Raw genomic sequence first — 19,381 nt, forward strand, 5'->3', positions numbered from 1 at the left:
TCTGTGGCAACCCTTCCTATCCTTCCCCCATTTTGTCTCCCCTACTCATTTCCATCTGCCTACCTTCAGATGTTTCAATGGGTCTATCTTTCAGGTGTGTTTCTGTGTTGAACGGAGGGATCTTTTGTTGAGTTATAGTTGTACTACTTATAAATTTAAGGGGAGAAACAAAGGAGTCTCTTCTCACTCCTAACTAACTAGAATGATGCTAACTAACTTCATTCTATCTTTTTTAGTCCTTAACAGTCTTGAGTAAGATAATTTTAAATAGTCGCATGATACATTAGAGAATGAATGGAATTTTCTTAACCATTTCAGTGTTGTTGGACGTTTAGGTCATTCTGCAAACATTCCAGCTATTTTAACATCTGTCTTAAATGCAATGTCCTGTGTTGATGGGGATAGTATTGTTGGTATTTAAAGTGCCCTTTGAATTGGGTTTTTGTTTGCACATGACTCAGTATAGAGATTGGGTTCCACAATTACAAGCTTCTTCTGTCATTATTGTTGTGATTTTGACCAGTTTTATGTAGGGTCTTTGTTCAGGTCTGGATTATAGTTGCTATTTTGAAAGGGTTATTTATCAATTTATTGTTGAATGACATTTCAGTTGTGTTTGAATCATTCAGTGAATTTAGTTTACTGTTTTATACTACTTGGCCCCCATTTTTCAAAATCTTTTATAAATTACTTTGACTTTTTATTCCTTTTTCCCATAATTATTCCCAACTCTAAACTCTTAGGCTTGAGGATGGGATGGCAGTCCTCCTGAAGAAAGGATGGAGTCTTTGGCATCTTTGCCATGTTCTTCAGAGACCTGGGGAGGTGGGGAGCAAGTGCTTGGACCTCAGTGCCACCATTCTGTTATAGTGGACTCAGCCTAGGGCATCACCAGGAGCAGGATTGGGGAGACTTCCATAGACTAGATGCCCAGGAGAGTTCTGCCAGCATAGGGTGGGAAGTGGTCTGTAGGGAGAGGACACAAAAGGCAGAAGCGCCCTTGCTTATTTATTCCCTCTGCTTCTCAGGTCTCAGACTAGAGAGCCCTGAATGTATCTGTGTGACTGTATCACGCTCCCTGAGTTCACTTCCCTCACGCCCTTCAAAGTAGCTGGATGGTCAGGATCTCGGGACACACTCTCTCACAGTGGGAGTTTACAGGGATTTTATATAAATGAAAGCATTCTTCCACTAAAGTAAACGGCGTAATGTTGCATGATGTGATTATCCATGTTTTATTGAAATGAAGTTTTATAGGGTAGAAGCAGTCATCTCAGAAGTTTACAGAATAAATTCTCTGCTTGTTTTAAATAGCCTGGCAGCAGATCCTGTCCCTCTAGATACCAGTAGGTAGGAAGCAGTGTTATTCTATAAAAGCTTTCCTCTGACAAACTCATTTTCATCCAGAGTAAGCAGTTATGGATTCAGAATAATAAAAATCTGTTTACTTTCAAACACATCACAACATCATTGAAGAGTGGTCATTTTTCTTTAATTGAACTTATTTTAGTGACATTGGTTAATAAAATTCCATAGCTTTCAGGAGTACAGTTAATTCCCTGATACACCATCTGTACACTGCACTGTGCGTTCACCACTCCCAAGTCGAGTCTACTTCCGTGTCCCCCCTTAACCCTCTCCTACCTCCCGTCCCTTATTCCCTCATCACTACATGCTATCTGTGTCTACGGCCATTTTTTTTTTTCTTTTCTTAATCCCTCAAGAGTGGTCATTTGTCAAAGATTGGGTGTCCGAGCTGTGATTCCTCAAAGTAGAGTGAAACGTTTTTTGGAGAAATCATATAGTCAACTGCTTTCCGGTTCCAACAGCACCACCGCCACCGCCAGTTTACAAATGGGGCCCGGTTCTCAAGACTCTAGGAGGGACATTGACCTCCTCTGGATCTTACACAGGCAGCTAGTGACAAGTCTGGGGCTGGGACAGGTCTCCTGATTTTCAGGCTAGAGCCAGTCTCCCTTACTCTTCCCCCAACCCCAGGACTCTGTTGTGCAGCAGCCTGACCACGTCAGCTTATGTTTCTTTCCATAGATGTCTGCGGTGTTCTTTCCAGGGTTTTCTATTTCCTGGGAATCCTTTCCCTGGGACTGTTGTGCTTTTACAACCTCCGTTCTGCCTTGGTTTAGAGCCTGGTTTTATCAATGTGCAGTCACCTTAATGGGATTGGATGGATTTTGAGCTGATGGCTGGATAAGTGTTCCTCCCTTCCTCGGTTTGCACAGCTCTCCTTTTCCCCGCTCCCTTCGGCACAGCAGGCGGCCCCTGGCCAGCCTTGGTACCTCTGCCTTTCCTTGCCCTCCTGGGTTCATGTCCGCCCTCCTGCCTCAGTGTTCACCAACCTCCTGTGGTGTGCGTTTACCGTTCCCTCACGCAGATCTCACCGTGTGCATTTGTGTAACTTTGGGCTATTTGTTCAGTTATAACCTGTTTTTTGAGCTTTATAGAAATAGAAACAGACTTGGATATTCATCCATGCTGTCATGTATAACTTCACTTTTTATCTACCATGGCAGTTGGTTTTATCTAATTAAATTTTACTGTTTTACCTTTTATTATAGAAATATTTTCCAAATACATTCAAAACTTGAGAATTAGGTACAGTGTATCCTGATATATTCACCCAGTTATTACAGCTATTGATTTTTTGCCATAATTATTTCATTATCCCCTCCCTTTATTTTTTCTTTATATTTTAAAGCACATCTCATGCATCCTGTGATTTTCCCCTAATGCCCAGTGCTTCACCGACTCTTAGGGCTGGTATTTCAGCACGCTGGAGAGAAAGGACAGCAGGACAGGCGTGGAGGGCCATGGTCTCAGGTTTGGCTCCTCCACACCAGACAGGCTTGTTTTAGGCGCTGGTGGGTTAGAAAGTGGCCCCTGCTTGCCCACCAAAAGCCATGCTTCCCTCTGCTGCCTGTTGACTAAGCAGAGTCCTTTGTCAGAATGGGCCATTTAAGGTGACTGCAGGGCTTGCGAGCCTCAGTGACTGCTGAGCAAGGTGAGTCTTTTCTTGGGGTCAGAGGTTATTTAGTGTCCGACGTGAGCATGGGCGGGGACCTTATGCTCTGGCTCCCTCCTCTTACAGTTGAGAGAACTGAGGAACATGTGTTCCCTCTATCCTGAGGATAGCTATTTGAGGTCTCAGCTTCATGTCTATGTGAGAGAGGTTCTCTCAGACTACCCATCTGAGTGGACCCTGAGCTGTTCGGATAGCTTCAGAACCTCCTGGGCTCTGACAACCAAAGCTTGAGCTCACCTGATTGAGAAGTGTCCCTTTGGCAAATCCCAGCTTCAGTAGTCCACTTTCCTGCTCCTGAGTCCTGCTTTCTAGTTTCAGTTCCTGTATATTTCTTCTTTTCTTGCTTGCACATTGATTTTTTTTTTTTTAATAAATTTTTTTTTCCAAATTCTGTGATCCAGGATTTTTAGTTCTCAGGGTGGGTCTGTGAGGGACCGATTTTGCCTATTATCAGAAACCAGAGTCCTAGTATTAGGAGTTGGTTTATTATTTTTACATGTAAGTAATAAGAAATGATTTTCTTCCTAGTTGAAAGGATAAAGTAATTTAATGTTAAGTATTGCTCTCTTTTACAAGTAGCCTTCAGCTTGTGGTCAGGTGTCCCCCAGGGATGGAAAGATGTGGCACCCCTGTCATCTCAGGGAATGTAAGGCATTTTCTGTCTGCAGGATTGATTACTCCAGAAGATCGGAAGTACGGAACAACAAATCTCCACTTAGATGTGTCTGATGCAGCTAATGTCATGGTCTATGTGGGGATTCCCAAAGGACAGTGTGACCAGGAGGAAGGTAGGCTGCTGAGCATAAAAGTGGGGCTCCCCTCTAAGCTGGGGACCAGCATCTGATGTTTGCTTTCTCTTGCTCCAGAAGTCCTTAAAACTATTCAAGATGGAGACTCTGATGAACTAACAATAAAGCGATTTATTGAAGGAAAAGAGAAACCAGGGGCCCTCTGGCACATATATGCTGCTAAGGACACGGAGAAGATACGAGACTTTCTTAAGAAGGTGTGCGCCTTACCCTCTGGCATGTAAAGGAGGCATGGAGAATAGCAGTTCATAAATTACTACACGTCAAGACCTGACTGGGTTACCTGGGGTATTATCACAACCTCAAACATTAAAGCAGTGGTTCTCAAACTTTTTTGAAGTTGGGGCGCATTTAAAATCCTACAAATAATTGTAGGCGCACTATATACAAATTTCTGAGAAATATGTTATAATAATTAAGTCAAATATTAAAGAAAAAATATAAAGTCCAAGTGTTCTTTTATGGTAATTAAACAAAATAAATACAACAAAATTAAATTTATTCTGACATTAGAAAACATTTTTATATTACATCTTTTGAGTTATGCTTAGAATTCATAAAAAAGAGAGGTTAAAAAATAAATGACAAAAAAGTTATCTTTTTCTATATATAGATACATTCTTAGTAAGATTTAGTAAATTCGGCAGGTCCTGGCGTGAATGTGTTAAGTTTTTTCATTCTTGTGTTTATGAGAAACATGAGCCTGATATGTCCTAGTGATTTCTTCAATGTTTAGGCATATATTTGAAAGGCAAACTCTCATTTCCTTGTCAATACATTGAAGAATTCCTCTCCTTACTCTTAATTGTGTTGAGGGTAGAAAATCCTAATTCACATAAATAGGATGTTGAAAATTGTAGTAAAATGTTCAAAGCTTTTTTAGATATTGCCACATAGTCTTCTTTTATAGAAATCCAGAAGGCTTCAAGAGACAATTTCTTATGTTTAATCATCAATCCAAAACCCCCACCATACATATCATCTTAACTTTACACCAAATGAAGGATAGAAGAAACTTGCCTCCTGTCTTTCCGGGGAACATGGGGGGTAGTGTAAACAATCCAGCTCCACAGCTTAACAGCCTTTTGCAACCTAATCAGGCAAGTGAGATGGGGGGTTGGGCAGACTGTCAGCTTACAGCCAATTCCCCACGCCTCTGTCCCCCAAAAATCTAAACTCCAAAAACCCTGTTGGTTTTTTGATCCCCAACAGGCACATATTTCTCTGGAATACCATAGGGCACAGCTGGAAATCTTCTAGGGTGCACCAGTGCACCCTGGCATGCACTTTGAGAACCACTGCATTAAAGTCTGTGCATGTCACATTGAGTAGGCTGAAGCTTGGTGCCAGGAACAAGCAGTTCTAAACCAGGAAGCTCACACTTAGAAAAGAGGAGCCCTTGTCTTTTTTCTTATATCTGTTTGCCATTATAGTGCATCTTCATTAAGTTCTTGTATTACTCCTTGGCCCTTGGTTACCTTGTTCTGAGTCATTTATATAAAAGGCCGTTGGTTTTTACACTGACTGAAACCGGGTCAGAAAGGCCTCCAGCCCTTGTGGCTGTTAGCCTGTGTAGGGTCATTAGGAAGAGATGCCTAGGTTTTTGGTTTTTGGTTTTTATTGAGAGTAGGGGAGGCAGAGACAGACTCCCGCATGCTCTCCTGACTGGGACCCACCTGGCAAGCCCCCTATGGGGCAGTGCTCTGCCCATGCGGGGCATTGCTCTCTTGCTCAGCTACCAAGCTATTATTATTATTAGCACCTGAGGTGGAGGTCATGGAACCATTCTCAGCACCTGGGGCCAACTCGTTCCAATTGAGCCATGGAGATGCCAAGGTTTTGAAGATTTCGAGAGTCTTCTGTGGTCAGCAGGTGATTCACAAAGGGCTACATGTGGAAGTTCTAGGCAGCTGAAAAGAAGGATATATTCAGTGTTTAACCCAGGAGTCGGGAATCTTTTTGGCTGAGAGAGCCATGAACGCCACATTTTAAAATGTAATTCCGTGAGAGCCATACAACGACCTGTGTATATTATGCATTATCCAATAAAAATTTGGTGTTGTCCCGGAGGACAGCTGTGATTGGCTCCAGCCACCTGCAACCATGAACATAAGCAGTAGGAAATGAATGAATTGTAATACATGAGAATGTTTTATATTTTTAACGTTATTTTTTTTATTAAAGATTTGTCTGCGAGCCAGATGCAGCCCTCAAAAGAGCCACATCTGGCTCGCAAGCCGTAGGTTCCCGACCCCTGGTTTAACCTGTTCGCTAATGAGGCTGCTGGTTGCAGCTCACATACTTGTGGTTGATATCCCTGAGCTGCTCATGAGTAATGGAGGGGAGCACTCCTAGTCCTTCACTGGCATTTTTTTGGAATCACAGTGTTTCTGGCTAAGGATCACTTGAGTCTTCAAGAAAACCTGCTACTAGTCACCATGTTGTTTTCTGATGGTGTCACTGAGTCTTTGCTGCTTGGTACTGTGTCTAGAATAAACAAATTTAAGCTACAGCTATCTTCATAACTATTTTGTAACTCAGACTGTTAAGTGGATACAAGTTTTTATTAACTTTATAATAGCAAGTCTATTTCTAAGGAGCTTGAGCCAACTTATATTTAAAAGTCTAGACCAAATACCTATTTACAAAAATATACAGACTGCCAGTCTCAGTTTATAGCATATCACAGAAGGGAAGCCACATTGTCTTTTGGTCTTTCCTTAGTTTGTTCAGTTAATGTCTTTGAGTACTACTTGCCTCTTGCTGCCAGTGGGGCACTCATGATAAGGAAGGCCTAGAGGTCCTGGCCAGTTGGCTCAGTGGACGGAGTGTTGGCCCGGCGTGTGGACTTCAGGTCCAATCCCAGGTCAGGGCACACAACTTATGCCTGTCTTCCCCATCCTCTCCCCCTTCTCTCTCTTGCGGCCAGTGACTTGATTGGTTCGAGCGTCAGCCCTGAGTGCTGAGGATGGCTCAGTTGATTAAGCATTGGCCTCAGAGGGGGGTTGCCAGGTGGATCCTAGTCAAGTTGCATGTGAGAGTCTGTCTCTCTATCTCTCCTACTCTCACTTAAAAAAAAAGAAAAAGAGGGCAGCCTGGCAGTTACTGCCCCAGTCACTGTTCAGGGGTAGAGGCGATGTCTTCCTTGGGCCTTAGCATGTTGCTCAGTTTCATCATATTTTTAATATATTCTAGGTTTCAGAAGAGCAAGGTCAAGAAAACCCAGCAGACCATGATCCCATTCATGATCAGAGCTGGTATTTAGACCGATCTTTAAGAAAGCGTCTTCACCAAGAGTATGGAGTTCAAGGCTGGGCTATTGTGCAGTTTCTTGGGGATGTGGTGTTTATCCCAGCAGGAGCTCCACATCAGGCAAGAAACATTGCTTCATTCTTTACTCTCATTTTACTGCGAACTTTTGTGTGTGTTACTGATGTGTCTTGGTGTGTTTCAGGTTCATAACTTATATAGCTGTATCAAAGTGGCTGAAGATTTTGTTTCTCCAGAGCATGTTAAACACTGCTTCTGGCTTACTCAGGAATTCCGTTACCTGTCACAGACGCATACCAATCATGAAGATAAATTACAGGTAAAACTAGCACTGAGTCCTGACATTCACTGACTCTGGCTTTGTGGCCCATCACTTATAAAGAGTCCTGTGAACTCCCATGTGGTACAGTGAGTTGAACTGGCTTTATATCTAACTTCACTGTCTGCTTAGGCAAAGGAGGCTGAAACGCCTGATCTCACCTTGGTTTGATATTCGTGAGACTGTATGGGACTATGTCCGACTCCTTAATATTACAGTGAATAGATCTGGCTTTTGGTCCTGGCTCAGCTGCCAGACGGGTCTTGAACACAGACCTGTAGAGCCGCAGTGTTCTCAACCCTGGAGAGCAGAACTGAGTCTCTGGGGCCCAGAGAGGGTGCAAGCGGCTTTTAATAGTCAACTATGTAACATATAATTTCATGTTTGGAAAACTGGGGGAAAAATTTAAACTGAAAAATAAAACGGTACCTTTGGACTTGCCTCTCCTTGCACTCACCAGGGGTAGGGCCCTGTGGCATCGAAGCCTGTGCAAGGGGTCTTTTGCGTTCTTCAAAGGGGGCATGGGTTTGAAAGGTATAGGGCATTGGTCCTTTCAAGTAGTGACATTCCATATTGAATATTGAGTTTTAATTTGAGAGAATGGTATTAAAATTGGTAGGGGAAATTTTTGTTTTTTATAATTTTAGATTTAACAGTAAACTGACCATATCTTCTCCCATTCCTTTAGGTAAAGAATGTTATCTACCATGCCGTCAAAGATGCAGTTGCTATGCTGAAAGCCAGTGAATCCAGTTTTGGCAAACCTTGAGGGTCCCCGAGACACCTTAACCCCTGTACATTGGAAGTGAATCCTGGCAGCTGTTCAAACTCTTCAGGCAGGACTCCTGTGGACATTGAGATTCATGTTACCTCATCTTTTTTAAACTGTACCTGGTGTGGGTACTCTGTCTAATGTATATTTCTAGTGTTTACAGACACTAAATGTGTATATGTAGTAACTATTTACAGAACATGAACCCTTAAACTGTGACTTCTCACCTAGTGCAAAACTTCTACCAAGCTATAAAAATAAAACCTCTTCTCAGCTCTGGAACAACACTGCAGTTCTTCTCTAGCCGTTTGGTTGGATGGCTCAGTCAAAATGGGTTGTAACTAGAAGGAATAACTGCACAGTTTATTTGGGTTGTATTTGTTCTGTGTCTGTGTGTCCCCTCTCCACCCCTTAGGGTTTAGAAGAGCAATGGAGGAAATGACAGCTACCCAGGCCATTCTTACCGTTGTGCATTAGGACTGGCATTATAGAGCAGAAATCAGCTACTGTATAATTCTTGGGATTAACCATCTTTAGTTAAATAAAGTTTTAATTTAAAAGAAGCTTTGCTAATTTTAAATGTTAAGCATTTTACATTAAAGTGTTCATATAATATTTTGACTCGGTTTATTGGCATCAGTGTCTGGTTGTGGACTCTACACACCTTTCTCCACATGTTACAGGTATAAGAGATTGCTCCAGAACTCCGCTAAAAAGAAATGAGATGCTATAGCAGTTTCCTAGTGATTGTTACAATTCTAACATGGAAGTGAGTTTCTCCCTAGCCAGGTGGAAACCCTGTCACAATTTTACAAACACACACTACCAACAAACTAAATTTAGAAGTGGGAGTTAACAACAAAAACCTGTTACTGTGTTTTTTCATTTGTCAGAAATCATTCCATGTAACATGCATTGTAGAGAATTTGGGCTGTGTGTGTCTGTATAGAAAACAGGAAGTATAGAAATGAGAAATTCAGTTACCTTCTGTGTTCAGTTTATAGAATCCAATCCAGTAAAGAAAATAAAGAAAATTGCAATTAGAAGAATATTTGCTGGGCATTTAAAACATTAGCAAACAAAGTTTACTGGTCAGATGCAAAGGTGATGGAGTGCTGGTATATTTCATTTGACCATTAAAATGTATCTTCAGTAAACCAGCAAGGTGAATCAGATTACTTTCTTCTAATTCTAGGATTTGATGACGACCTTTGTAGCTCCATTTCACAATTATAATGGCAAAGCCCACCTATCAAAGCCACAAACTCCAGCTCTTACAATTCAAATAAGAGCAGCAACAACAACGCTGTGATCAAATCAAATTTGCTCCACATCGAACATCTCTCAGGAACTCTAAATTTAAAAAATTAAATTAATTTAAACCTATTTAAAATAGGCCAATCACTGACTTTCTGTCTTACATTATGTAGATGTATGATATTGCTTGTCCAGGTTCTGCAACAGCAGAGGAAAAGAGTTATAATGTTAAAAGCTGGAAATAAGGTACAGGGTTGTGGATAAATCTGGTGTAAAAATCAAAGGATGGTAAATTTCTGTTAATAGATTCTCTAGCCCAGAGCTCTGAGTGCAGTGCATGTGGCTGGCTGTGCACTCAGTAATCCTATGGAGTGACATTCACAGTGAGCCCTGGTTGAGGCTGATGGTCAGGACACATACAGGACCAGGTCGATGTTCCTGTCTCCTCTCCCTTTCTCTCTAAAATCTATATAATAAACTTTTTTTTATTTAAAAAAGAATCGTGTACAAAGTTGAAAATAAATCATCTTTATGGGGGAATTGTCTTTTGCATGTGGCTGGGCTGGCACTATTGACAAATTCTGTTAAAGACAGGTTATGAATGCATGTCAGAAGGTAAAATAGAAATTTATGGTGTGTAAATGTCTAATCACCATGTATACCTGAAACTAATATAAGTAGACTAATTGAAAATATTTAAAAATACCCCACAAGGAAAAAAAAGGAAAATAGAAATAACTGCAATGTAGTACTTAAAAAATATTCTTAATGTTTAATGGTGAAGAAAATAAAACTCAAAATGAGTAACAGGAAAATCAATGAGTTGGTTTTCACCCTGCAAGGAGTTACTCTTGTGTTTCCATTGCTGACCTGTGACTTTCCAAACCCATGACCTAATTAACCCAAAAATCTAAGAAACAGCTGGCAACAGGAGCCATGAAGATAGATTCTGACCCTGGCTTCGAGCCCAGGCAAGCCCATAAAGTCAAAGTTGCCACAAGACTGATGAATGCCTTCGAGGCTGATTTTGGATGGGAGCAGCCCCTTTACCCTGTTTCAGAAGCCAGCACTCTGAAGATGCAGGGAGGCTCACGAAGGAGTGTGGTCTCATCTCGTTGCCTCCTCTGTCTCAGGCAGGGGTCCCCAAACTATGGCCCGCGGGCCGCATGCGGCCCCCTGAGGCCATTTATCCGGCCCCCGCCGCACTTCCGGAATGGGCACCTCTTTCATTGGTGGTCAGCGAGAGGAGCATAGTTCCCATTGAAATACTGGTCAGTTTGTTGATTTAAATTTACTTGTTCTTTATTTTAAATATTGTATTTGTTCCCGTTTTGTTTTTTTACTTTAAAATAAGATATGTGCAGTGTGCATAGGGATTTGTTCATAGTTTTTTTTATAGTCTGGCCCTCCAACGGTCTGAGGGACAGTGAACTGGCCCCCTGTGAAAAAATTTTGGGGACCCCTGGTCTCAGGTGTATATGAAGTGAGTCTCCTACCTTAGCACCTGATTAACTGCATTCTCACAGTGTGTACTTTTCCCTGAGAGTCACTGTGCACTCACTCTTTGAAGCCACACCCACTTTCCCTGTGCGATAAAATGGGGAAAAAAATGAGATTGGAAGGAGGGCAGGGCCAAGTTTTGAGCCTTGAGCAAGTGTCCTGCGCATTCTCTTTTTCATCTGAAAAATGGGAAAACAATGAGCTCCACAAAGACAGGAAGACCCTGAGTTTGAGTCAGACTGCCCGAGTTTGAGTGTTGGCTGTGTCACTTAAAGCTATGTGGTATCAGGCAGGTCACTTCAGCTCTGAACTTCAATCTCCTCATCCCTGGAGTGAGATAATGAGAGCCCATGTTTTGTGGGAATTTGTGAAGAATGAATGAGTTAAGACTTGCACAGCACTAGGAATGGCACCTGGAATAGAGTCCATTCTTTTTTTATTTTATTTTATTTTTTATTTTTTGTATATTTCTGAAGCTAGAAATGGGGAGGCAGTCAGACAGACTCCTGCATGCGCCCGACCGGGATCCACCCGGCATGCCCACCAGGGGGCGATGCTCTGCCCCTCCGGGGTGTCGCTCTGTTGCGACCAGAGCCATTCTAGTGCCTGAGGCAGAGGCCATGGAGCCATCCCCAGAGCTGGGGCCATCTTTGCTCCAATGGAGCCTCAGCTGCGGGAGGGGAAGAGAGAGACAGAGAGGAAGGCGAGGGGGAGGGGTGGAGAAGCAGATGGGCGCTTCTCCTGTGTGCCCTGGCCTGGAATCAAATCCACACGCCAGGCCGATGCTCTACCACTGAGCCAACCAGCCAGGGCCAGAGTCCGTTCTTAATAAAAATCCCAGCCATGCACTACAATAGCAATTAGTAAGTTACTTTTCCTATCTCATGAGGTTGTTGAGTTGTATATATAAAATCCATAAAAGTAGTTAGCAACTTAGTATTAAGTATACAATCAGTGTTAGATACAACTTTGGATATTATTACCATGATTAGTGGTATTTTACTATATTGAATTGTTACATTTCTCACAAAATGATATTAATAATTAGACACTATCATGAATTGGTAAAAAACTTTCTACATATATCAGGAAAATTGTGAACTGAAAGGGGTTATAATAATATACTTAAAGAAAACAAAATTTATTGGCTTTTCCTGAAATGTCTTACTTTTACTGCTTTGTGACTGTAATACAGATTTTCTGAGTTGTTAATGTTTTTCAATTTTTTTAAAGATATATTTATTTCTCTCAAAGTAATTTGAGTCAATTACTTGGTATTCAGCTAAATTAAACACTGAAGTTTTGAAACACAGTCTCTTGACATATATTTGGCATTGCTGGGGAGGGATTTAAAATTACATACAGTGTCTCAAATTCAAGATAACTATTATAAATCTTTTTTTTTCAAGATAACTATTATAAAGTGTTTTAAAAACTTTTATGCTGTCATTTCTATACTGAACATATAGGTGTGTTAGTGTTTGGTAAGCAGTGGCAGTTACACTACTTTGCCACTTTGCCCAAGAAATTAGTAATGATAATCTGGTAAGATACGCAGCAAGCCGTGTAACTTTTCACTCACCTTCTTTCTGATTTTGAGATGAATACACGGGGTAATAATCAGTTCCCTCATTTGCATTACCCAGAGGCACATCTGATTCTCACTGGTCTTGGAAAATATGGGGTCACATGAGATTTTCTATTAGACTTGCCTAGACATTTCCAGTGTAGAACATTAAAAAAAAAAAATCCAAGAATTTAGAAACTGATTAGCTCTAGAAGAACATTTATGGTTTGGGACTTCTACAACATTCTGTTTTTATAAGAAGTAAAAGAAGGGAGCCCTGGACAGTTGGCTCAGTGGTAGAGCCAGCGTGTGTGGATGTTCTGGGTTCGATTCCCTGTCAGGGCACACAGGAAAAGCAATCAGCGGCTTCTCCACCCCAACCCTTCCTCTCTCTCTCTCTTTCTCTTCCCCTCCCGTAGCTATGGCTCTATTGCAGGTGTCCCCAAACTATGGCCCCGCGGGCCGCATGCAGCCCCCTGAGGCCATTTATCCGGCCCCCGCCACACTTCTGGAAGGGGCACCTCTTTCATTGGTGGTCAGTGAGAGGAGCATAGTTCCCATTGAAATACTGGTCAGTTTGTTGATTTAAATTTACTTGTTCTTTATTTTAAATATTGTATTTGTTCCCGTTTTGTTTTTTTACTTTAAAATAAGATATGTGTAGTATGCATAGGGATTTGTTCATAGTTTTTCATATAGTCCGGCCCTCCAAAAGTCTGAGGGACAGTGAACTTGGCCCCCTGTGTAAAAAGTTTGGGGACCCCTGCTCTATTGTTTCTAGCACTAGGACCCTGGGCACTGAGGATGACTCTGTGGAGCCTCCACCTCAGGTGCTAAAAATAGTTCAGTTGCAAGCCTAGCACCAGATGGGCAGAGCATCAGCTCCAGACGGGGCTTGCCGGGTGGATCCTGGTTGGGATGCATGCGGGAGTCTGTCTCTGTCTCCCAGCCTCTCATTTAATAAAAAATAAAAATAAATTAATGTAATTAGATGTAAGTTTTAAATGTTATTTAAATAATTTAAATAACATTTAGCAAACATTTCCTTCATCTTACAAGATTCATCCATAGTCAATAAAATGGAAAACTGCTGTCTTACCACACTTTTCAACATGAACTTGAAGATTACATTGTAAAGCAGAGAGCCAGAGAATTACAACTGATTTGCTTTAGAAAGGTGACAGAAGACTGTCTTCCGAAAAAGGGGCCCCACTGCATCCCCACCTCCGACGCTGGAGCAGAGACAGACTATCCTTCAGAAGCTCCCAGAAGTCCTCCCGTTCTTACAAAAGGCGAAGAACAGTGCAAAGCCCGTTACCCCCACGGTCCAAAATTCATCGCTCCAGACAGGCTGCAAAGTCTAAACCATTATCAGAAAAATCACGACCATCTCTTCAAAAACCCGTGTCCTGCAAGCCCACCTGTGCAAGGAAAGACCACTGGCCCCCACGCAGCACAGCACCGAGAAGCTGCCAGCCGCCTTGCGGCCGTCAGGCGGGCGATCAACACAGAGGCCACAGCAGAAGGTCCAGGGAGAGAGGGCGGATGCGGCCAGGAGGAACCCGCAGAGCGGCGGAGGGAGCCTCGCGCGAGCGCGGCGAGTCCCCACAAAGAGAATGGGCGACAGGCGCGGGTGGGGCCGGGAAGCGCAGGAAAACGAGAGCGCAGGAGGAAGAGCGACGGAGACCAAGGCGCCGCCCAGGAGGGAAGAAAGTCCCGCAGAGAGAAGCAGCCACCTGGCAAAGGAAGCGCGCAGCCCGGGAACCTGTGGGATGAGGCTATCCTCAGCAGTTGCTGCTGATATTTAATCAGTAACAGTATTGTTCTGACATTAAATGATCTGAACCCGTTGTAAAGGCTGGATTAATGGCAGGGAGGCCACCAAGAAAACAATTTAGATTCCAAACTCAGGCTCTTTTCAAATATAAAACCCAGATAATTAATGACATAAATGTAAAAACTAAAATATAGAGCTATTAGAGGGAAATTGTTTTTAATCTTGGAGTATGAATGGCCTTCCTGAACAATACACATTAACCAGGGACCATAAAAGAAGAAAAAATATTAAATCCGTGTATGACATGATTTTGTTGTAGTATTTCAAAACAGAAAGTAGAAGGCAAGCATTGTCCATGTGCCTAGAACAGTTCCAGAAAGATGCACAGCCACTGGTAACTCTGAGCTCTGGGATTAGTAGCTGAGTGAGTAGGCGACAATTTAAAGTGTACATTTCTATTTTAAATTTTATATTATATGAGACTATTACCTTTCTTTTTTAAAAAATACTGATTTTAGAGACAAATAAGAGAGAAACATACGCTTGTTGTTACACTCATTTATGCATTCATTAATTGATTCTTGTTATGTGCCCTGACCAGGGATCAAACCAGCAACCTTGGTGTATCAGATCAATGCTCTGCCAACTGAACTACCCAGCCAGATGAGACTATTAACTTTTCAATAAGTAAATATTTTTAAAGGCAAGCAACATATTGGTATACTTTATATTAATAGCACTGTGCCAGTTATTAAACGGATGCTTCTTAACCTCCAAGCAGCTTCTTGCAGCTTTGTGAAACGGGATGCTGTAGACGGGTCTCCTTTTGCCAGTTGGCTTGATGTTAGTCTGCAGGAGAGGGCGCTGGAGGAACATATTAAAACTGTGAGCAGGAGGAAGGAACTTTCTTTTTCCAGGGTTGCCAGTTTTCTGGGGCAGCAAGTCTGTGCCTCTGTGTGTGTGATCTAGCTGTAGCCCATACCCTCTGACAGATTTCTTTGTCACTGGTGGGCTGTATTACCTGTGGCATCCACGTTCTCTCTGCAGAGGTCTGAATCTCAGTCATGTGGGGAGCCTCTCTTCCAAGTTTCTGTCCTTATTACGTTCACCTTCCATCAAACATCAAGGGTGAGCAATGGCAGCCTACAGCCAAGTCCAGTGCTCTGCCTGTTTTTGTGCTGCCCTTCATCTAAAAATGGTTTTTGCATTTAAACTCCAACTAAGCAAAATGTTATCCCAGTTAAATAGATCCCATTCTGTTTATTAAAGAACTTTATTCCAAAGCTTGTACTCAACTATGTTAGTTTTAATTTTATCAATACAAAAGTTTAAAATTTTGTTTTCTGTGTTGCTATATAATTACTTACATATATCTTTAATTATGCTTGGTATTCCACAAAGCCTAAAATATTTGTTACCTGGTCCTTTACCAAAAAAAGCTTGCTAATTCGTGCCTCAGAGTCTTCTGGTACCATTTTGGTAGTTAACCACCTGTTATTAGTTTTAAAAAATCTTTAAATTTAATTTTCTTTATTGATTTTTATTTTTTATTTTCTTTATTGATTTTAGAGAGAGGAGAAAGAAGAGAAAGAGACAGAAACGTCAATATGTGCATGCCTGACCAGGGATTAAACAGGCAACTTCTGCATCAGGATGACGTTCTAACCAACAGAGCTGTCCGGCCAGGGCTATTTACTGATTTTTAGAGAGAGAGGAAGGGAGAGAGAAATATTCATTTGTTGTTCCACTTATTTATGTATTCATTGGTTTATTCTTGTATGTGCCCTGGCCAGGGATTGAACTCACAACCTTGGTGTATCAGGACAATGCTCTAACCAACTGACCTACCTGGCCAAGGCTCAACTTAATTTTCTCTGTTTAAATTACTGTTATGGCTTGTCTCTTGACTTGGCTCTGACTTATATATCCCTAACAGACAAAAAGCTTCTACCAATGAATAAGAAAATATAAACAACCCAATAGGAAAATAGGCATTTGCCTGTTTATTTAGATAAGACATTGAATTCCAGTCATTGTTCTAGTCAATGACTAAAAGATAAGTACAAATAAAAATGAAATGAAATACAAATGAGATGAAAAGAATGAAAGAAGTAAGGAAGGCTCTGTTGACGTATGAAATGGAGCTCATTCTGGGACCTGGGTCATGAGGAATAAGGCCCCTCACCAGGACACGGTCTGGAAGGACTCCGAGAGTCTGGCAGGTTGTGGGAGTTCACTGTTTTCTGTTTGGTGCCATCTCCCAGTTGTAGAACATTTGGCATCCTTAGTTCTCATCTATTAAATGCCAGTAGTTCCCTCTCCCCACCCAAACATTGAGACAATCAAAAGAGAACTCCATAAATCTACAAACCATGATCCATCCCAGAGGCTCCTGCTCCCTCTGAGAATGCCTGGCTTAGTCTCTGAGAGTTCAATTGAACAAACATTTTAAAACCAAGTCCTGGTTTCCTTTGTCCCTGAAGAAAATTCATTGAGATAGACAAGGCTGGTTGGTATCTTATCTGCATTTATCAAACAAGGAAATCAAGACCTCAGGGCTGAAAGAGCCAAATAATGGTAATGATCCAACTAAGATCTTTGGGTCCTGATCCACAACCACTTTTGTACAAGATCAACATAGAAAATCAGTTGTGTTTCTGTACACCAGCAGTGAACACTTTAAAAAGAGCTCTTATAACTCAACAATAAAAAGACAATCCAATTTTTAAAAAGGGTAAAGGATTTGAATAGACAAAGTAGAAATACAAATAGCCAACAAGCACATGAAAGGACATTTACATCATAGCCTGAGGTGGCGCAGTGGATAAAGTGTTGACCCCAAACGCTGTGGTCACCAGTTCTCAAAACCCAAGGCTTGCCCTGTCAAGGCACATATGAGAAGTAACTAAGAGTTGATGCTTCCTGCTTCTCTCTCTCTCTCTCTCTCTTCTCTCCTCTCTCTAAAAATCAATCAATAAATCTTCAAAAAGAGAAATAAAAGATGTTTACATCATTAGTCATTAGGGAAATGCAAATCAAAACGACAATGAGATATATCCTTATAGCTTCTAAAATGAATGTGTGTGTGTGTGTGTGTGTGTGTGTGTGTAACAAGCGTTATTGAAGATGTGGGGAAATTGAAACCCTCATATGTTATTGGTAAAAATGTAAAATGGTGCAGTTACTAGGGAAAACAGTGGGACAGTTCCTCAAAAAGTTGAAGAAGAAAAAGACCTCAAATGTTCATTAATAAATAAACGGATAAACAAAATGTTAAATATACATACAACAGAATATTATTCAGAAAGGAGCCACATATTGATACATGCTGCAACATGGATAACTTTAAAAACATTATACTAATAAAAGAATCCAACTCTAAAAGAGCTTAAACAATGGTTTCACTTAAACAGGGAGAGACTATATACTTTTCATAAATAAACCAACTTACAAAGTGTACTCATTTATTTAAAGCTAATGATGTTTGTTTTTTGTTTTCTAATTTATTTGTTTTGAGAGAGGCAGGGAGAGAGAGATAGAAACATCGAGCTGCTCCTGTGTGTGCCCTGACCGGGGAATCAAACCCAGCAACCATCGCGCTCCTGGACAATGCTCCAACCAACTGAGATATCCAGCCAGGGTTTGTTATTGATTATTAGAAAGACAGAGAGAAGAAGGGAGAGAGTGGGGAGGGGGAAGAGAACCATTTGTTGTTCTATTCAGTCGTGCATATTTTGGTTGCTTCCCATGTGTACCCTGACTGCCGATCAAACCCACAACCTTGTTGTTTCAGATTGACATTTTTAACTGACTAAGCTAACTGGCTGATGATGTTTATAAATAATTTAATACAAGCCTGACCAGTGATGGCTCAGTGGATAGAGCATCAACCTGGGATGCTGAGGTCCCAGTTTCAAAACCCCAAGGTTGCCAGCTTGAGCATGGGCTCATCCAGTCTGAGCGTAGGATCGTTGAAATGATCCCAGGGTCACTGGCTTGAAGCCCAGGGCTGCTGACTTGAGCCCAAGGTCACTGGCTTCAGCAAGGTGTCACTGGCTCAACTTGAGCCCCCCCCAACCCAGCCCCAGGCCAAAGCACTAGGAGAGGCAATCAGAGAACTGAAGTACGCAACCATGAGTTGATGCTTCTCATCTCTCTCCCTTCCTCTCTCTTTCTCTTAAAAGAAAAGCCAAAAAGTTCTGTGAAAATAATTTTTTAGGTGAGGCAAACATTAAGGAAGGAAGAAAGAAAGGTTGGAAGGGAGGGAGGGAAGGAGGGAGGGAGGAAGAATCCAGACATAAAAGGCCACATATTGTATGATTCCATTTATATAAAATGTCTACAGGTAAATCCATAGAAACAAAACGAAGATTAGAGGAGAATATTGGGGGCAACAGAGGATACTGCTTACTGAGTACCAGAATTTCTTTTGGAAAGGTGAAAATGTTTCGGGACTAGATAGAGTTGGTTGCATGACATTGTGAATGTACTAAATACCACTGGATGATACACTTTAAAATAGTTAATTTTGTACAATGTATAATAGAATTGCATAACTGAAACCTACATAATTTTATTAAGTAATGTCACCCCAATAATTCAATAGAAAAGAAAAAAAATAGTGAATTTTATGTTATGCAAATATCAATTAAAAAGAAAAAAGCTCATCCTTACCTGGCAGGGGAGATACCATGGTCAGGAAGGTGGTTTTCCCAGGGTGAGGCTTACCCATTGCACTCTGGATGTGCTGACCCCTGCGATTTCTCCAAATGTGGGGAACTCGACTGCATGATTTGTGGTAGCAGGGAACGCGTTCACGCTCTCCTCCAGAGGAAGATCAGGAAGAAAGCTCTCTAGTGTGCGGTCTCCCAGGCTGTCTGCCCTGTGCATGCTCAGGCCTCAGCTCCTGGTACAAGGAAGGTGTCGAGGGAGACTCTGCCCTCTGACCGGGCCTCCCCTTGAGTGACTCTGAACTCTCTGCACCCAGCTTAGCACTGCCGGTCAGTGGCAGTGGTCAAAGGAGCCGGCAGCATGGAGCAGAAAGGTGTTGGACACTGAAGCTGACAATGT

At 41.7% G+C, this 19,381-nt stretch overlaps 1 protein-coding gene, 1 long non-coding RNA gene and 1 other non-coding gene across 6 annotated transcripts in view; 2 read left to right on the top strand and 1 right to left on the bottom strand.

Moving 5' to 3' along the window:
- The window catches only part of KDM3A (lysine demethylase 3A), a 64,842-nt gene extending 54,764 nt beyond the window's left edge, over nt 1-10,078 (top strand). For 2 of the 3 annotated variants that reach the window (XM_066267642.1, XM_066267643.1), the window contains exons 22-26: nt 3,709-3,828; nt 3,907-4,046; nt 7,045-7,221; nt 7,304-7,438; nt 8,127-10,077. In XM_066267642.1, the coding sequence (XP_066123739.1) occupies nt 3,709-3,828; nt 3,907-4,046; nt 7,045-7,221; nt 7,304-7,438; nt 8,127-8,207 (653 nt within the window). In that variant the 3' untranslated portion in view covers nt 8,208-10,077. Of the gene's footprint in view, nt 1-3,708; nt 3,829-3,906; nt 4,047-7,044; nt 7,222-7,303; nt 7,439-8,126 lie in introns of all 3 variants that reach the window. The other variant, XM_066267644.1, reaches the window with a different exon arrangement.
- Nucleotides 1,516-19,261, bottom strand: LOC136330595 (uncharacterized). Of its 2 annotated transcripts, none has more exons than XR_010730341.1 (3): nt 18,986-19,261; nt 3,278-3,484; nt 1,516-2,171 (listed from the first exon to the last, which is right to left on the bottom strand). It is a non-coding gene; the product is annotated as an uncharacterized lncRNA (long non-coding RNA). The 2 variants fall into 2 exon arrangements; XR_010730342.1 differs by lacking the exon at nt 18,986-19,261 and adding an exon at nt 12,550-12,701.
- On the top strand, nt 18,978-19,139 carry LOC136332478 (U1 spliceosomal RNA). Its single transcript, XR_010730735.1, has one exon. It is a non-coding gene; the product is annotated as a U1 spliceosomal RNA (small nuclear RNA).
- Nucleotides 19,262-19,381: the final 120 nt, after the last annotated feature.

This window comes from Saccopteryx bilineata, chromosome 3 (assembly GCF_036850765.1).
Source record: "Saccopteryx bilineata isolate mSacBil1 chromosome 3, mSacBil1_pri_phased_curated, whole genome shotgun sequence".
In the NCBI taxonomy this organism is placed as follows: domain Eukaryota; kingdom Metazoa; phylum Chordata; class Mammalia; order Chiroptera; family Emballonuridae; genus Saccopteryx; species Saccopteryx bilineata.